Below are 19251 nucleotides of genomic sequence, written 5' to 3'. Positions count from 1 at the left end.
TCCTTCTGTTTCCTTTTATTGAGCCCACCCCTTCTACCAACTAGCTGAAGAAACTGATCACATTGAAAACGTTTTATATAGTCTTTAAAGGACTGCATTCAGTTAATCATATGGTACAACATGATTATGGAATCTGGAAATTGGAAAACAATCTCTTGTGCCTACCCTGGAAAAATAAATAAAAGTAAAGAAGTCCTCAATAATCCTTCAACTAATGTGGGTTACAGCCACTGAAATCAATTCTTTTATATCTGGTGTAAAACCTTGTTACTGCAGTGGAATTCTATGACATGTCTCCTGTGAAGGCTATTTAATATTGTTGTGAGCAGTGTAGGACCTCAATAGAAAAAGCAGCTTTGTTTTCTTCAGATGTTTTTGTAACCACCTGTATTCTCTGAAACATATATTTACTTCTCCTGGAATTTTTAGTATAAAAAGTTATCATGAAGAGAAGTGAATGATATCAGAAAAATCATTAAATCATTAAAATCAATCTTGGGAATGATTTGCCTTGAAGGATAAAGAGGGAAACAAATGTTGCCAGGCAAAGCCAAAAGACAGACTATGAAATTTTACTCGTCACTGCCCATCAAAAGTGACTATAATTTGGGTGGATGAAAAAATTAAACACTTGGCTCCCAAAGAGATGCTTCTGAATTCAAACTGAAAGCATGATCTAGAGCCTGGCTACATCCACAATCTTTATAGCACTTTTACCAAAGAAGAGTTTAGATTATATGGATTCTAAGCTGGAAATTCCTTTGCTACTAAGGAAACTTTCTTGAGAAATCATCTTTCTGATTCTATGTACCCGAAGACAGCACATCAGAAGATGAATGACCAAAAGAAATACCGAAGTCAGAAAACTGCACACCATTCAGGCAAAATCTGGTTGGAGAGGAAGGCTGTTCGCATGATTAGTGAGCTTCCCCAGCTAGCCTGTAGGTGGGTGTGTTTAACAGAAGGAAGCAATGGGAACCCGCCTGTCAGCCAGCCTTTAGAGCTAATTAGCTCAGCATACAACAAAGATAAGTGAGCCTGGGAGGAGGGCCCCCTGAGGGGTCTTAAGATTCTGGGAAATGTCTGATTGGCAGATGTTAAAAGAGATTCTTTGGTAATCCTGTGCATCAATGAGCTGCACAAATTCAGACCAGGACTGCAAGAATCCAGGCATGAGGGCACTGTGCAGCAGGCTCGCACAGGCAGACACAAGATGGACAGAACCTTGGAATCCCTGAGACACATCATTGCCCAAGTCTTGCCTCACAGAGACCCGGCTCTGGTCTTCAAAGACTGTAAGTACTGCAGGGGAAAAAGTTTTTTTAGACTGTTTTAGAAAATAGTCCTAAATGTCTAGTCACATCTTATTTAAGTATGTTTTCTCCTAAATCTCTGTAGTCGTGTGCTGTGGTCTAAGTGGTATTTAACTTGTTCCTGACTTCAGTCAGGAGAATGATTTCATTTCACCTATGGGTATCAGTCGCTGGGTTACTTTTCTCAATGATACATCTTGCTAACAGTTTAGAAGTCTGTCCTAAAGTCTAAGACTCGCCTCAGACTTGATGAACTTTTCCAGATGCTCTTTAAAATAAATCAAAGCTGATTGGTACTAGGATTAAAACAAAAAATAACTTGAAGACGATAATAAGATATATCCCCTTTTAAACCTGTTTAGTCCTCCATGCCATGTATTAGTTTTGTTAAAAATGTACTGTGTTTGAACTGTTTTGTTGCAAACAAAAGTTAACAATAAATCACCGCTGAGCTCTTAAATTTTGATAACAAATGATAACACTTTAGTTAAAAGGCCAATAAAATAAGATGTCTTCCCACCTCTACAACAACACGTTCCCCCTACACACACACACACAAACTAAACAACTATGCAGGGCAGAGTTATTTCAAAATCTTTTTTTAATGATTATGAAAAATAATTCAATCAAGATTTCCAATTCTGGCAATACTATTAAACCATTTGTCATGTAACTTTGTTTCTGGAACCAATTTGACTTCCTGCTGCTGCAAGACAGACTATCTTCGCCTTGTATCTTATCTACAGTGGGGTTCATATTACAAAGGGCTTCTGAAACAGAACTTTGCTTTGGAGCTGCCCAAAAGGTAAAATGCATATGGAATTTTTTTTTTTTTTAAACTTCAATAAGTTACAGCTTTCTTCTTTGGGAATCTCATATGTTTGTCTCCATCAAAACATCAATGGTTTGGATTTTTGCTTTCTGATTGCTGAATAATGTTCGTTTCCAGATGTCCTTTTAGTTTATATTTCTCATATGTGTGATGCAGAAATGTTAGGCAATTTTATTCTATAAGATATTCTTCCTAGAAATCAAATTGTAACCAATTTGCCCTCTAAGGCATAAAGGGAAAAATCTGCTCTTTTTTCTTTATTTCTCTTTTGTTCTCATGGTTTCTAATTTTCTTGCTTTCTTTTAAATACTGTTTTCAAGCATGTGTCAATAGCTGTGTTAGAACTAACAAAAATCTCTCCCCACCCCCTCCCGTCTAGCCTGGAATCTATTCAGGTTTGGCATGTTTTTTAAGTGAAGAGGCAAGGAAAGACTGCTTATCTCCTACCATAGCACTGAATTCGCTAGTGAAGGGCGAAAGGGCTCTCGACTTAACACTTTGGATAAATTGTAGAGGACCAGGGCTCTTGTGCTGAGGGTTTGGATAGTGGAAACAGTAAAAAGAAATAGAGGTAAAATGTTTCACTGAGTTCATTGTGAATTTAAGAAACTTCATCTGAAGTTATATGGACCACTTTCTGAATCCAACTAAATCCCAGCAGCTGTTTACGTTTTACCAGAGAAAGTAAGATAGAAAAGGGTTAAAATAAAATGTAACTTGTGCCCTGTCATCTAGGCCTTTGTGGAAACTCTTTTATGCGGCAAAGAAAAGAAGTGTCACACATTTTGTTTATTAACACGGAACTTAAATTTAATCAGAGAGTATTGCCTGCTTACCCTAGAATGGGCTGACACTCTGCGACTGCTTGCAAGGCTTAATAGGCGTGAATTTTAACTGCTGAGCCTCTCCCTTCAGGTGTTTCTAATCTGAAAAATGACTAAATGAAAGTAAGCCAAATGGCAGATTTCTGTGCCAGGGATTTTTTATGTTATCGAAACATCCAACCACTCACCATCCTCGTGGAATAAATGGGAACAGGTTCACAGACTTGCTGAGGCAGACTTCACAGGGGCCTATGCCCTGCCTTGGCAACCTACCATGCATATGCCAGGGTTTAGCACATGGACTCATTTTCGTTGGCACAGCCCTAAGTTGCTACCACCGCACGCCTGCTTCACCCGGCCTGTAAAAAGTCACCATCAACCTTGAATAGCAGGTTCTAAGCAGCCTCCTCTCCTCTAGTCACTCCTGGCTCCTTTTCCCCCCACCCCAGGCCAGCCTTTTTTTGCCAAAAGGGAAGAACTGAGCACCTCAGCACATCACTGCCAACTCCATAAGAAAAATTACTACCTTGCTTTCCTGCAAGATGAAAGGCCAGTTCAATGATGTTTGAAACTATACACAGTTGAACAAAGGAGCATAGAAAAATAATAACATTCTGTGTTTTTCTAAATTTCTCTTCTGTAAATGCAAAGGTAGGTTTTTTTTTTTTTTATCCTTTTATTCTTCTGAAACATAGAATACAAGAGAGGTACATTTGATTAATTTGTTTCCCTCACTTGGCTTCCAATTTGTATAAAAACAAGCAATAGTAAATTGAATTTTCTCTTCAAGTTGGTCAGGAAAAGTACCCAGGGAGTTTTCTGGTCTGAGACCAGTGCACATGGGGATAGTTATATTCATTTAAAGAAATAAAATATGAATGCTTTTCTCAGCCAAGGAGGTCTTCCACGTGGCATTTTGTATTGCATTAAATCTCTAGTTTATTTTAGGCAAGGTGTTCATCTGACAAAACTTGTAATTTGTTTATTTTCTTTCCTGAAAGGAAATGAATTTCATGACATTTTCCCCCTTTTCTCTATTTCAAGTTTCAAATGAAAAATAATGGAAAGAAATTTCAAATGAGGTGGGCTCTAGGTTTGTAATGTGTTCATCTAAGCTGACACGAGACTGTTCTCCACTGCCTGAAAGTCTCCACTTTGTAACAGGTATCTCCAGGAGTCTGTACTGCCCGACAGAATCTCTTTGCAGAGGAAGTAACGCATATGTCCTTGTTGCCTTCTATTCTTGGCTTTGTGCAGCATCCAATTTCTTTTCTTGTGTCATCACAACCTAAGATGAGCTATCCTGAAAGCAGCCTTTGTCAGCTTTCTTGAGTTTGTGTGTAAGCTTACTATCTGTTGGCCATAGTTTAATGGATTCTCACATGCTTGCCCAAATGAAGTCACCACCCCCCGATTTCAAGATGTCTTCATGTTCAGATCCTATCCTGTTAACTCTTCAAATTGCAAGAGCATCATAAGCTTATCTGCCATCTTTGGGATCTTTCTTCATGCATCATTAGTAATGCTAGGATGTCAAGTCCTCATCCTATGATTAAGACACTATGCTAAGAATGTTTATTCTTCACAGCATGTCAATAATGCAGGTACTATTGTAATTTATAGTGAGAGAAGTGAAGTTGCTAGAGCTTAAGATGACCTGCTCAAGGCCACACCTAATGAAATGATACAGCCAGGATTCAAATTCTATATTCCAACTTCTCACCTTTAACTGAAACAAGACATTGCCTCTCGGAAGAGTTATGTTGCTACGCCATTTGTGCGGTCATGGCAGTGTCTGTCAGGAAAACAGGTGGGGCTGAAATGGACCTTTCTGGGTATTCGGAGAGAGTCCATTAAATAAGCTTATCTGAGTGGAAGCGTAATAGGGGAGTGAGAGGGGAAGGGAATTTTTTGAAGAGAGAGAACAGTTTGCCGAAAGACAAATCAGGCAATACAAGAACGACGCATCAGGGAAGGTGGCGACAAGGCTGAAAAGGCAGGTGGAATCACGCTCCAGTGTAGGCAACAGGGAGCTGTTGGAGTTAACAGTGATCCTAGATTAGTTCTGAAAGCATAGGGAATTATGTTGTATTGGGGAAAAGATTGTATTGACATCTGTTGAAGGTACACTTCCTGATATTAAGTTGGGGAGAACTGCAGCTTTTTTACAGCAAGAATCCTTTTGCCCATTCAGGCAAGATACAAGAGTTGTAAATGTAAACATGCCTATAGGGAGAAACCACTTTCACTAAATAAAGCCAAAATTATGACAAACTTTCTCAAACAGATAGTTACAAACTATCTTAGTTGTCACTGAAACCCTGAGAATGTGTTGGTTTCTAGCACTGATTTATAAAGTAATGAGTTAGATTTCACTAATGTTCCCCAAAATTTTGCAATGAAAACAAATTAGGTGGAACCTTTACTAAACATTGCACAATGAGAAGAAAATTTTTTCACATATTTGAAAGTTGTTAACTCTTCCATTTGAGGAGACACTTTTCTGTATGAAAGCTTATATCTATCCCAGTTAGGTGAATACTTCAAAAAGTACATTTTTACCCTTTGGAAAAATTGGACCAGACTATAGAACCATTAAAAATGTCTTATTAATCGTGATTCTGGCTGTATAGAATGCAAGGGAGGAAAAATTCTCAAGAGTCAAGTATTTTCCCCGCCCCATGCTTTTTAGCATAGTTATCTGAAATCTATAAATTTGATGATACATTTATGGTTTCTGCATTTCACGTAGAGGAATGGAGTGGGAAGTGAGAGATGAAGGCCCTTGTGCAGTAAAGTCCCTCCACGTATTGCATTGCATTCCACCACAGAAAGTGTGCTGGAAAGAGCATGGTTAAAACACAAAAAACAAAAACCTCTACCTCTTGCTAGCTCGTTTTGGATTAATGACTACATCCTAATTACAATAATTTGAACTCTGATAATTTTAGCATCTAAACTGTGGATGCCTGTTCTACTGAAGAAGCCTATTCAAATGCTAGTTTTACTTTATTATAGGATACAACTATTTTTATTTTGACTTATTTCAAGAGAAAAATGCGGATTTCAGTTCAGCTATCTGTGGCATAAGCACTGTTCTCTTCTCCTTTTTTTCAGTAAAGATTCATTTGGCAGAGTTTAAGTACTAATAGTGCCAGAGGAAAATTTTTCAAAATGGAAAAAAAGGAAGAGGCTTCTTGATCACTTAATGGCAACATCTGTCTTAATACATTTATTTCTTAATATATAAATAAGATTTCACAAATCAAAAAGAATATTGATTGACACCAATCCTGGGATCAAGTCTGGTGCTTCTCCATGGTCTGCAGTCTCATCTCACCGTAGGCTTCTTTTTTTTTGCCAGTTAAGATTTGTTAGCCTGAGCTCAACTTTAACAACTTCTGAAACTCATGTGTTAAGTTACAGCCCATAATACGATACAGCTGCACAAGGGTGAGTTCCTAAGTTATGATTTTTCTGTTTAAATGATACGGTTTTACTGATTATGTGCTACAGATTGATTTAAGAAATGTAAGACAACTTTAGAAGCCTCTCATAAAAGAATCTTCTTTATTGAATACATTTCATGTTGACATTTTAACCCCAAAGGCTCTTATTCCTTTTCTTCCATGTTCAAATGCTCACATCAGTTTAATCTGTCAAGGTAGTTTCTAAAACTCCTATTTTAAAAGAAAAAGAGGGAAAAAAGAATCCTACTGAAAGTTTAATAATGACAAAATAGGCAATTATTACAGTCCCTGTCGTTTTCTCCATTCTCTCTCTGGTGTCCTTGGAATCCTGTTTGCATTATGGTTTCACTTTGTTTTGCCCTTCCTCTGCGATGATAATCAGTTGATCCCTATTTTGATCCCTTCCCATTACACAGCTGTGGGAACCCATCATTTAGTTACCGCTCCTTTGGCACTTATGGACTGCACAGTATAGTTTACATTTTTCGCACAGGGCTCTGCCCCATGAGTTATAGTTTTGCTGGCATGTTTCTTTCCACATCTCAGTTGCAAGTCCCAGGAGGGCAAAGCCATAGCTTGACCTCTATGTAGCCACCAGAGGCATCCCTCACAGGGCCAAGCACCTAGCAGGTGTACAACAGACTCTTTTGGTCGCTGATTCACTGGTTTTCTCCCTCTCAAAAAGAGGAAGACTTTTCCCATTGTCAGGTGAAATATGACGAGATAAATGGTACTGGGACTTACTAAGCCATCATCCATTGACACCTTAATCACAGCCTAATTGCACACAGCGTTCAGTGGACAGCTCTGTGAGACAGGAGGGCACAGCTTCTTCAGAAGAAGGGGTTCCGAAAATAAACACAGCCACCTCAGACGACTTCCCCAGAGTGCTGCCTCAGGTTGACCTTGGTATTCTGATATCACTCAGTCAGGTCCAACTCTTTGTGACCCCATGGACTGTAGCCCCGCCAGGGTCCTCTTTCCATGAGATTCTCCAGCCAAGAGTACTGGAGTGGGTAGCCATTTCCTTCTCCAGCAGATCTTCCCAACCCAGGAATCAAACCCAGGTCTCCTGCATTACAGGCAGATTCTTTACCATCTGAGCCACCCCGGAAGCCCCTGGCCTTGGTAGAGCAGCCCAAATTATCCCATGTACCACACTGGCACATTGACTCAGATCGCCAGTTCTTATTTTCCTTCTCTCAGTCTACCCTCAACTCTGAATCACCAGAGGCTGCGTACATCAAGCTCTTTAGGGCTGAACTTTGTCTGTGCCTTGTACAAAAACCCAGTTAAGTAGCTGTGGCAGGGTCACGGATAGCTTTCTTATAATGACTATACTGGGGGAAAGTTCGTGACATACCTAAAGCCGCATTTGCACAGATTTGACAATTTTAACTAAACAGAACTGGTCAGCAAAGCAACAGTGTTTGCTCTTTTGTTTGTTTTTTGTTTTCTTGGGTCTTTGGTTGTTATCTAAAGTCAACAGTCCTACAAAGTCTCTCCCTTTTTAAAATAAATTGGCATATAATTGCTTTACAGTGTTGTGTTAGGTGCTGCTGTGCAACCCAGTGAATCAGCTCTGTGTATTCACATAGCCCCACGCACCCCCACCCCACCTATCCAGGTCACCACAGAGCACCGAGCTGAGCTCCTGCGCTGTGTTGCAGATTCCCACCAGCTAGCTGTTTCACACATGGTCGTCTATTTATGTCAAGCCTGATCTACCAATGCATCCATTCTCCGCTCCCGTTCCTTCTCCTGCTGTGCCCACATACCTGTTCTCTACATCCGTGTCTCTATTCCTGCCCTGGAACTAGGTCCCTCTGTTCTGTTTTTCTAGATCCCACATACATGCGTTAATATAGGATATTTGTTTTTCTCTTTCTGACTTACAGTGCAAATCCAATGCCCAGTGGTACGTGGGAAAGATATATACTTCCTAGTTGCTTAAGCATATTACATCAGGTTTTTAGTCTATGTAGCTTTTGTGATTGGATGACATCATCTGAACCATGATGTATATGAAAACCATGATGTACATTGAAAACTTGGGAGTTCAAGTGCTGCCTTTTAATGGTGGTATATTTAATGACCTTTTATCTTGTCTTTATGATTCCATCTTGTTCCTTGATATTCTCTCTCTTAAAAAGTTACCTTGTACTTCCAAAGATTTTTTTTTTTTTTTTAAGTTTCATTTAACACAAGGAGCCTGGCCTGGTGCTCTGGAGCTCTGGAGCTCCTAGAGCTAGGAGGTGGAAGGGAGGGGATATATATAGATAGATAGATGGATATAATTATGACTGATTCATGTTGTTGTATGTCAGAAACCAACACAACATTGTAAAGCACTTATACTCCAATAAAAAAGTATTATTTAAATTTCTCCCCCAAATGATTTATAGCTCGTCAATTTTAAATTCTAAAGGTGAAAATTAAAGCAAAAAGAATGAAGTAATTTTCTTTTTTCTGTATATTTTGGAGAGTCTTCCAAGAGGTTAATTTTGTAAAGCAACCCAAAGGACTTAATTCCCTCAGAAAATGTGTTCAGGATGGAGAACAGGGACCAGATCAGAAGAAAAGAAAAAGGAAACAAAAGAAGAAATATGATCAGCTGCCCAACTGCTGCAGGAGCTAGGCACTGACTCTGGAGAATAACTAAAAGAAAGCTACTAATGCTGGGGACAAAGCAAGACTCTAGGCTATCTCATGTCTGTGTGTGGTTGTGGCTACCTTTGAGAGAGTGTCTACAGAAAAGAAGACGTGGCCCAAGTTTCTTACATGTTGTACACAACACACAAGCGGTGTCAGCAAGATTCCGTTAGCTTGTTCAGAACTTGTCAGAGCCTGAGAATGGTTATAAATATTTAGACAGCTGGCTCTGTTGGTCACTGTCCTGGTGTTTGCCAAGCCAAGCACAAGACCTAAAGGAACCCAATTTTGCATGAATGTCAAATTGGTAAGATGCCTGGAGCTTGCTCCTTAAATTATTTGGGAATCCTTTTCCTGTTTCTCCTCAACAAAACTAGGGGATCACATTTACAAAAATAAGGTATATGTGATTGAATTGCTAGAACAGAAAATGCTGTTCATTTTATTTAAAAATATCACCTGCTAAGAGTAATTTATAGTTAAAGATTATATTAAATCATTACATATCATAAATCCATCTGTTTGGAGGCAGAGAATCAATTTGAAACTATGTTCCTCATCTTGAAAGCCTCTAACTGGTTTATCCTAAAATGGTAGCCTTTCCAATTTGCCTTAGTTTTTGGCAAAGGAAATTTTTACCCAGCTAGAATTCTTGTTCATGTAAGGCATAAAGAAATAGGCTCCTTTTTTCTGATAGATTTATGACATGTTTTTAAGATCCCTTATTGCTGACAAATGACTGTCTTTCCAGTCAGGACTTACCTCATATTAGGTAATTGAACTGGGCAATGAACTATAATGTTTCTACTTTCCTGAAGCATAAGAGTTATTAACATTAATTTGAAATAAGTGTTAGTCCCTTTCTGTAGTTTTTCCTAAGAGCAGGTCTGTTACCATTAGCATTCATTAGAAAGTGAAAAACTGGACAAACATCTGTGTTTCCAGATTTTGGAAAAAGCTTCATAATAGCCAAAAAATAGAGGGAAGAAATACTGCAAAAACATGTAGTATTTCTTCCCTCTATTTTTTGGCTATTATGAAGCTTTGACTTTACCAGTGAATGATATTAAAAGAGTTTTCTCATTTCCATCTCTGAATTCTTCACATATCTTAGACACAAATTAAATAGCCCAACGTGTACAATTAGAGAATTTTCAGACATGAGACTATTTTCAGAATGTTTAATGATATGGTTTCCAATCTAGGAACAGTCAGTTTCAAAGATGCAATGTGCAAGCACATAATCATGCCCTTTCCTTTCTTTCTTCACCTTCTCCAACCACAAATAATAGCTAACCCTCTAGTGTTTACTATGCGTGAAGCTCTATTCTGAGCATTTTCCATTTTAAGCTTTACAGCAACCCTGTAAATACTGCCTTTTACAGACAGAACAGGGGCACTTGGTAGGTATCTTGGCACAGGAGAGACCAGATTCAGACCCAGGCATTCTGACTCCAGTTCAGTTCAGTTCAGTCATTAAGTCATGTCTGCCTCTTTGCGACCTCATGAACCACAGCACTCCAGGCCTCCCTGTCCATCACCAACTCCCGGAGTCCACCCAAATCCATGTCCATCTCATGCTATGTCGTCCCCTTCTCCTCCTGCCCCCAATCTTTCCCAGCATCAGAGTCTTTTCAAATGAGTCAACTCTTCACATCAGGTGGCCAAAGTATTAGAGTTTCAGCTTCAACATCAATCCTTCCAGTGAACACCCAGGACTGATCTCCTTTAGGATGGACTGGCTCCAGAGACCTAGCTTTTAACTACCTACATACACTGCCTGCCTATGGATAAAATGGGGAGAGACAAGATGCAGTACACATTTCATTGAGTTTGAACCAAAACCTCTACTTGAGGACTCTCCTATAACAAACTCTATAATCCATGGCACATTTACATCTTCCGAATCTCAGAATTCCCATATGAAAACATAGGTCATGTGTCCCTGTTGGCATCTCCATCATGCCCAATCTATGGAAATGACAATATTTAAGTTTTTAGGATTCATGGACCTAACATTCCAGGTTTCTATGCAATAATGCTGAAGAAGCTGAAGTTCAACAGTTCTTCGAAGACCTACAAGACCTTTCAGAACTAACACCCAAAAAAGATGTCCTTTTCATTGTAGGGGACTGGAATGCAAAAGTAGGAAGTCAAGAAACACCTAGGAAAACAGGCAAATTTGGCCTTGGAATACAGAATTAAGCAGGGCAAAGACTAATAGAGTTTTGCCAAGAGAATGCACTGGTCATAGCAAACACCCTCTTCCAACAACACAAAAGACTCTACACATGGACATCACCAGATGGTCAACACCAAAATCAGATTGATTATATTCTTTGCAGCCAAAGATGGAGAAGCCCTATACAGTCAGTAAAAACAAGACCAGGAGCTGACTGTGGCTCAGATCATGAACCCCTTATTGCCAAATTCAGACTTAAATTGAAGAAAGTAGGGAAAACCACTAGACCATTCAGGTATGACCTCAATCAAATCCCTTATGATTATACAGTGGAAGTGAGAAATAGGTTTCAGGGACTAGATCTGATAGACAGAGTGCCTGATGAATTATGGACGGAGGTTCGTGACATTGTGCAGGAGACAGGGATCAAGACCATCCCCATGGAAAAGAAATGCAAAATAGCAAAATGGCTGTCTGGGGAGGCCTTACAAATAGCTGTGAAAAGAAGAGAAGTGAAAAGCAAAGGAGAAAAGGAAAGATATAAGCATCTAAATGCAGAGTTCCAAAGAATAGCAAGGAGAGACAAGAAAGCCTTCTTCAGCGATCAATGCAAAGAAATAGAGGAAAACAACAGAATGGGAAAGACTAGAGATCTCTTCAAGAAAATTAGAGATACCAAGGGAACATTTCATGCAAAGATGGGCTCGATCAAGGACAGAAATGGTATGGATCTAACAGAAGCAGAAGATATTAAGAAGAGGTGGCAAGAATACACAGAAGAACTGTACAAAAAAGATCTTCATGACTAAGATAAACACAACGGTGTGATCACTCATCTAGAGCCAGACATCCTGGAATGTGAAGTCAAGTGGGCCTTAGAAAGCATCACTGCAAACAAAGCTAGTGGAGGTGATGGAATTCCAGTTGAGCTATTTCAAATCCTGAAAGATGATGCTGTGAAAGTGCTGTACTCAATATGCCAGCAAATCTGGAAAACTCAGCAGTGGCCACAGGACTAGAAAAGGTCAATTTTCATTCTAATCCCCAAGAAAGGCAATGCCAAAGAATGCTCAACCTGCCACACAATTGCAATCATCTCACACGCTAGTAAAGCCTCTTGATGAAAGTGAAAGAGGAGAGTGAAAAAGTTGGCTTAAAGCTCAACATTCAGAAAATGAAGATCATGGCATCTGGTCCCATCACTTCATGGCAAATAGATGGGGAAACAGTGTCAGACTTTATTTTTGGGGGCTCCCAAATCACTGCAGATGGTGACTGCAGCCATGAAATTAAAAGACACTTACTCCTTGGAAGGAAAGTTATGACCAACCTAGAGAGCATATTCAAAAGCAGAGACATTACTTTGCCAACAAAGGTCCATCTAGTCAAGGCTATGGTTTTTCCAGTAGTCACGTATGGATGTGAGAGTTGGACTGTGAAGAAAGCTGAGCGCTGTAGAATTGATGCTTTTGAACTGTGGTGTTGGAGAAGACTCTTGAGAGTCCCTTGGACTGCAAGGAGATCCAATCAGTCCATTCTGAAGGAGATCAGTCCTGGGATTTCTTTGGAAGGAATGATGCTAAAGCTGAAACTCCAGTAGTTTGGTTGCCTCATGCAAAGAGTTGACTCATGGAAAAGACTCTGATGCTGGGAGGGATTGGGGGCAGGAGGAGAAGGGGACGACAGAGGATGAGATGGCTGCATGGCATTGCTGACTTGATGGACATGAGTTTGAGTGAACTCCGGGAGCTGGTAATGGACAGGGAGGCCTGGTGTGCTGCTATTCATGGGGTCACAAAGAGTCAGACATGACTGAGCGACTGAAGTGAACTGAACTGAAGTTTTTAGGATAAAAGCCCTCTAAGAGGCTTCATGCTCCTTCCTTCCAGGTTGCCAAAGGAGCAGTCTTCTTCCTCCATCTCCTACCCACTCCTTGTAGATTTTTCTGCCCAAGCTCCTACCAGACAAACATTTTTCCTGGGCTCACCCAGATGTATAAGAGCAATCACACATTTTTTCATGCATTTGTGCCCTTGTTTTTCGTGAATGGAGCCTCTACAGACAGCACAGCACCTCAAAGGCAAAGGACAAGGCAATCCGTGCCCCTGCCTTTCTCACCCACTTGGATAAGGCTTGGGCACTGGAACAATATAATTAATTTCCAGTTATTAAAAGAAGCAAAGTCCCCTTGCCCTGTTGCTTATCAAATTGTACCCCTTCTTCATGGCATACTTTCCTATCGCTCCCACACACAATTCCTCCACTGAAGCATTACTATTTTCCCTACTCTTTTTGTCAAATGCCACTCTCACTTTTGAGGGGAGCATAGTTTCTACTACTTTCCCCATCCTGGTCTAAATCTCATTTTTCTGAGGAGGTGCAGCTTAGGCTCTCTTCGTCTACATAATTTTTTCTGTCCTTTTCAGTCAACATTTATCTACTTTTCTCCTTAAATGTACTTAGTTCAGTTCAGTTCAGTCATGTCCGACTCTTTGCAACCCCATGGACTGCAGCACGCCAGGCCTCCCTGTCCATCACCAACTCTTGGAGTTTACCCAAACCCATGTCCATAGAATCCAGTGATGCCATCCAACCATCTCATCCTCTGTTGTCCCCTTTTCCTCCTGCCTCTAATCTTTCCCAGCATCAGGGTCTTTTCAAATGAGTCAGTTCTTTGCATCAGGTGGCCAAAGTATTGGAGTTTCAGCTTCAACATCAGTCCTGCCAATGAATATTCAGGATTGATTTCCTTTTGGATGGACTGGGTGGATCTCCTTGCAGTCCAAGAGACTCTCAAGAATCTTCTCCAACACCACAGTTCAAAAGCATCAATTCTTCAGTGCTCAGCTTTCTTTATAGTTCAACTTAGTTATTGTGCCATAAATTTTAGAGCTCTAAATATTACCTTAAAATCATTTCTGTTACACAATGTAGCAGTTTAATATTTTGTTAACAAATTATATTATGAATTCATTATTTCTGCAATCAAACTGTAAATCTTTATGTGCAAAGGCCTATTTTGACCTTTTTTTTTTCCTTTTTTGACTCTGTGCCATCAAGGTCAGGGTCCCCAGATAGACCAGGGCCTCATTGCTGGTTAATTGTGTATTCTGTTCCACTGATCCCAGAGATACTACTTTCAAATCCTTTTCAACACTATCCTCCAGGCAGTCAACATAAATGGAGAACTGATACTTTAAGACAAAATTACTTAGATCTCTGTTCAGCATACCCATAAGCTCTAGTTATCATGAAAGTAAAACCCTAGCTGGCAAGCAACTAGCAATCACCCTACCCAGGCTTCATCTTCCTGCACATACTCAACCATCTCCAGCTGAGACATGGCTATCACCAACACACCCACGCTGTGTGGGCACCATGGTGGTTCATATAAAAAATCTCCTATTCTAGAAGGAAGTCTTAATCTCTCCATGAATTGTACTTTAAAAGTACTCCAAGAGTACTTTCACCTCTCTTCTGTGTGTTCATTCCATTGCGTGGTTCAGATGTGGAGTATTGTTTAAGAGTCCAGATGAATTCAGCAACTGCTTCTAGATGAACAGGCCTGTGCTAGATACCAAGGAGGATACAGAGAGGAATGAACCAGAGTGTCCATCCTCTGGAATCACAATCTGCTGTGAGGTAAATAACATACAGCTCTTCTCTATAAGATGAATTGTTATCCCAAGGCATTTCATTCCTCTGGCCAGAAGTAAGCCCAGCCAAGTCTGACTTGATAAATTTAGCCAGGAGCACCACATCCATTTTATTAGCATGGTTTATAGGAGATTAAGTGCTGAGACACAGGGCCACTGATGGAATAAGAGCATTCAAGGAAAGGCCATTCATGTGGGCTGGAATCAGGCAGTAAGGCATGATGGAGGAGGTGGCATTTCCTCTGAAATTTGAGAGTAAATTGGATGGTTAGAGAGGAGAGGCAGAAACAACACTCAGGGTAGGAAGGAGGACTTGAACCAAAGCATGGGGAAAAAAGCATGCAGTGTGTGTTCAAGGGCAAGCGAAGTCACTGCCTTTGCTGAAGCTAACTGAGGCTTTCTGCTGGAAAGGGTCAAAGGCTGGACTGTTAAGGTGTCCACACTGTTGGATGTCTTCATTGGTCCACTGCCTTCTGTGAAGCTTTAATGCTGAACTTTATAATCAGAAAGAAAGCTGGAGGAAGGGGGAAACCTCACTTAATGAAAGACTTGCTTGGAGATCTAGTCACTCCTCTGGAGACTCTCGTGTTCAAATTTCAAAACACAGTGAGAAAGAAATTACCCACAATAATGCCTATCAACTGCATAGCAAATTGTCTTCTTATTGATAAAAAAGTATTCAAAACCACTGAAGAGGTTTGTTTTAGTCAGCTTGGGCTGCTGGAACAAAATACCACAGACTGGGTGGCTTAAACAACAGAAATGTAATAGTATTTCTCACAGATCTAAGATACAGTTGCTGGCAGAATCAGTGTTTTGGTGAGAGACCTCTTCCTGGTTTACAAATGGCAGCCTTCTTGCTGTGTCCTCACAAGGCTGAGAGAGGAAACGGTGGTGTCTCCTTCTGCTTTTATAAAGATACCAGTCCCACCGTGGGGCTCTAACCCTCATCAGTTCAGTTCAGTTCAGTCACTCAGTCGTGTCCGACTTTGCGACCCCATGGACTGCAGCACACCAGGCCTCCAGGTCCATCACCAACTCCTGGAGCTTACTCAAACTCATGTTTATTGAGTCAGTGATCCCATCCAACCATCTCATCCTCTGTCATCCCCTTCTCCTCCTGCCCTCAATCTTTCCCAGCATCAGGGTCTTTTCAAATAAGTCAGCTCTTTGCCTCAGGTGGCCAAAGTATTGGAGTTTCAGCTTCAACATCAGTCCTTCCAATGAACATTCAGGACTGATCTCCTTTAGGATGGACTGGTTGGATCTCCTTGCAGTCCAAGGCACTCTCAAGAGTCTTCTCCAACACCACAGTTCAAAAGCATCAATTCTGCACTCAGCTTTCTTTATAGTCCAACTCTCATATCCATACATGACTACTGGAAAAACCAAAGCCTTGGCAAAGTAATGTCTCTGCTTTTTAATATGCTGCCTAGGTTTGTCATAACTTTCCTTCCAAGGAGTAAGTTTCTTTTAGTTTCATGGCTGCAGTCACCATCTGCAGTGATTTTGGAGCCCAAGAATATTAAGTCTGTCACTGTTTCCACTGTTTCTCCATCTATTTGCCATGTAGATCTTTGCAAGCCCATGGACAGGATAGTCCATGGCGTTCTCCAGGCCAGAATACTGGAGTGGGTAGCCTTTCCCTTCTCCAGGGGATCTTCCCAACCCAAGGATTGAACCCAGGTTTCATGCATTGCAGGCAGATTCTTTTTCAGCTAAGCCACAAGGGAAGCCCAAGAATACTGGAGTGAGTAGCCTATCCCTTCTCCAGGGGATCTTCCAGACCCAGGAATCAAACTAGAATCTCCTGCATTACAGGTGTATTCTTTACCAACTGAGCCATTAGTTTACATCTAACCTCATAAGGTTACGTCTAACCCTCATAAGGACTTCCCTTGTGGCTCAGATGGTAAAGCATCTACCTACAATGTGGGAGACCCAGGTTTGATCCCTGGGTCGGGAAGATGCACTGGAGAAGGAAATGGCAACCCACGCCAGTACTCTTGCCTGGAAAATCCCATGGATGGAGGAGTGTGGTATGCTACAGTCCATGGGGTCGCAAGGAGTCGGACATGACTGAGCGACTTCACTTCACTTCAACCCTCATAACCTCATCTAAACCTGACTATCTCCCTGTGTTCCCAACTTCTAATAACATCATATTGTGAGTTAGGGCTTCAGCATATGAATGTGTGAGAGACACAAATATTTAGTCCAGAACAGGGTCTATTGCATGTGTCTGAGAAAGCAACGTGGAGTAGTGGAGAGTGATTAAGAAGTCTGATATGCAAAGTCAACTCAGGGGTTATTTTGTTTTTTTCTTGTTTTAACTCTCAGATGTTATAATCTGACAGAAGTCACAAAAAGGAACTGGATTTCATGCGATCATTCCTAGGATCTCCCCAACAATTCTCTCTCCTTCCACTTCCTCTCATACCCCCAGCCTCAGCCATTTGATATTCTATTTCTGTATAGTAATTTTTCCAGTTAAACATCAGTAGCCTTATCAAAGGCAAGACCTATGGATGGCCTATGAGTGTTAAACCCTGAAGTTGGAAGGTCGCTCAACTTGTTCTGACTCCAGCATCAGCCAGGTTGTTACCCATCTGATTTCCCTGGATCTCCAGCTCAGGATTCACTGCCTCTCTCCTGTCTGGTGTCTAGACTCCCCATGAATGATTAGTGTATCTTGTCCTGGCTTATGAATAAAAGCCCTTTTCCTTCAGTGTCCATTCAAACAATGTAGAAACTCTTCAAAAAGAATTTCACTAAACTTTGGGAGAAATAATGCATAGCCAAAAAAATATGTGTTCCAGACTATAGCCCCTTGACCCTCAGGGAGAAGGCACAATCAGGCAGAGAGACTTGACCTTGACTTGTGTTCACGCCCCTCCCAGGAAACCAGCTCCAAGGCCTTCCTCAGTCTTTTGTCATTTGCTGTTGTTCCTCTTGTGGTCTCTTCTTTAGTCACTTTTCCTTGAAAGGAGGGACTGGAATGTGAGACTTAATCCCAGCTCCTTCTGAAGCCCGTGACTGTTGGGTGTTTACAGTGTTGCTTTTAGCCAGAGCAGAGTATTGGCTGAAGGTTGATCAGGACACCTGTTCACATGACACAGACTGACATTCACTGTGACAATTCCAAGCTGGCAATGTGTCATATCATGTGCGTGGAGAAATATAAATATTAACCCTTTGCTTTGTTTGACTGCCAAAGACAAGCATCAGAAAAATGGCCCATAGAAAGGGGCAGGTAAAGTAACTCTAGTGCAGAGTCCCCTACGCCTTCCCTGCCAACAGCTTCGCAAAGGCAGCACATCTTGCGCAACTTTAATGGCGTCAGCTATTCAGCCAACATTTATTATGCTTCTAAAATCCTCCTGATAGGTGTAGACATGCATGAAAACAACTTAAACTCCATTTTAATTAGGAGTGGCTCAGAATGAGCAAAGAGCGAGACTATACATCCAGACCAAACGAAGTTAAAAATCCCAAGGCTGAGAGTTAATAGCTGTGTGACTGGACTGTACCCTGAGCATCTTCTGACTTCTTATCTCTAGGTTGCGGATGATAATACCTATTTCTAGAAGGTGTTGTAAGAGTTAAATGAGAAAATGCCTAATACCTGGCATATAATAGGCACGTGATAAGGGAGACGAGAAGAGCAACTTCTTCCTACCCTACCCAGGGCTTCTCCAACTTTAATGTGTGTTGGATCGCCTGCGAATCTTGTTAAAAATGTAGACTCTGGTTCAGTAGGCCTGGGGTGGGGCCTGAGACCCTGCATTTCTAACAAGCCCCCACGTAGTATCCATGCTATCTCAGAGCACTGCAGTTTCCAGGGGAAGGGTTTAGAGATTATTTTGGGTTTGTTTTCATTTTAAGAAGCTATTGTTGGAGGTAGATCTTTTTAAAAAAAAGAAAAATGAGTAGGTGCCAGCCAGGAAGATGACAGAATGGAAAGGCATTCAAGAGGGCGGATAGAAGCAAGGGGCTTGCTAACAGCATAAAAGGCATGAAAGAGAGAGGGGCCTGGGGTTTGATTTGAGGAGAGAAGTTTGGGATGAGAAAGAGAATCAAGACATAGGGCCTTCTGTGACTTGTCAAGGAGCTATTTGCTCTGCAGGTAATGAGGGACTCACAGAAGGATTTTAAGATGGGAGTGATTTAATCAACCAGAAGGTTCTGAAAGATTACCTGGCAACAGCTGGGGATGGGTTAGATGGGAGGGTGGCTGGAGTCAGGAGGGTACTGTGGTATATATGGTGAGATGTGAACCCACGAAGCAATGGCAATATTAACTGAGAGGAAGCGGTGATCAG

General features: G+C 41.0%; 1 protein-coding gene across 1 annotated transcript in view; it reads left to right on the top strand.

Moving 5' to 3' along the window:
* The first annotated feature begins 1213 nt into the window (after positions 1-1213).
* The window catches only part of LIX1 (limb and CNS expressed 1), a 52942-nt gene continuing 34904 nt past the window's right edge, over positions 1214-19251 (top strand). The window contains exon 1 of the mRNA XM_068981359.1: positions 1214-1295. Within this exon, the coding sequence (XP_068837460.1) occupies positions 1214-1295 (82 nt within the window). The remainder of the gene's footprint in view (positions 1296-19251) is intronic.

Source organism: Capricornis sumatraensis, chromosome 9 (genome assembly GCF_032405125.1).
Source record: "Capricornis sumatraensis isolate serow.1 chromosome 9, serow.2, whole genome shotgun sequence".
Taxonomy (NCBI): domain Eukaryota; kingdom Metazoa; phylum Chordata; class Mammalia; order Artiodactyla; family Bovidae; genus Capricornis; species Capricornis sumatraensis.
The sequence above is the reverse complement of the archived record's forward strand: the minus strand, read 5'-3'. Positions and strand labels throughout refer to the sequence as shown.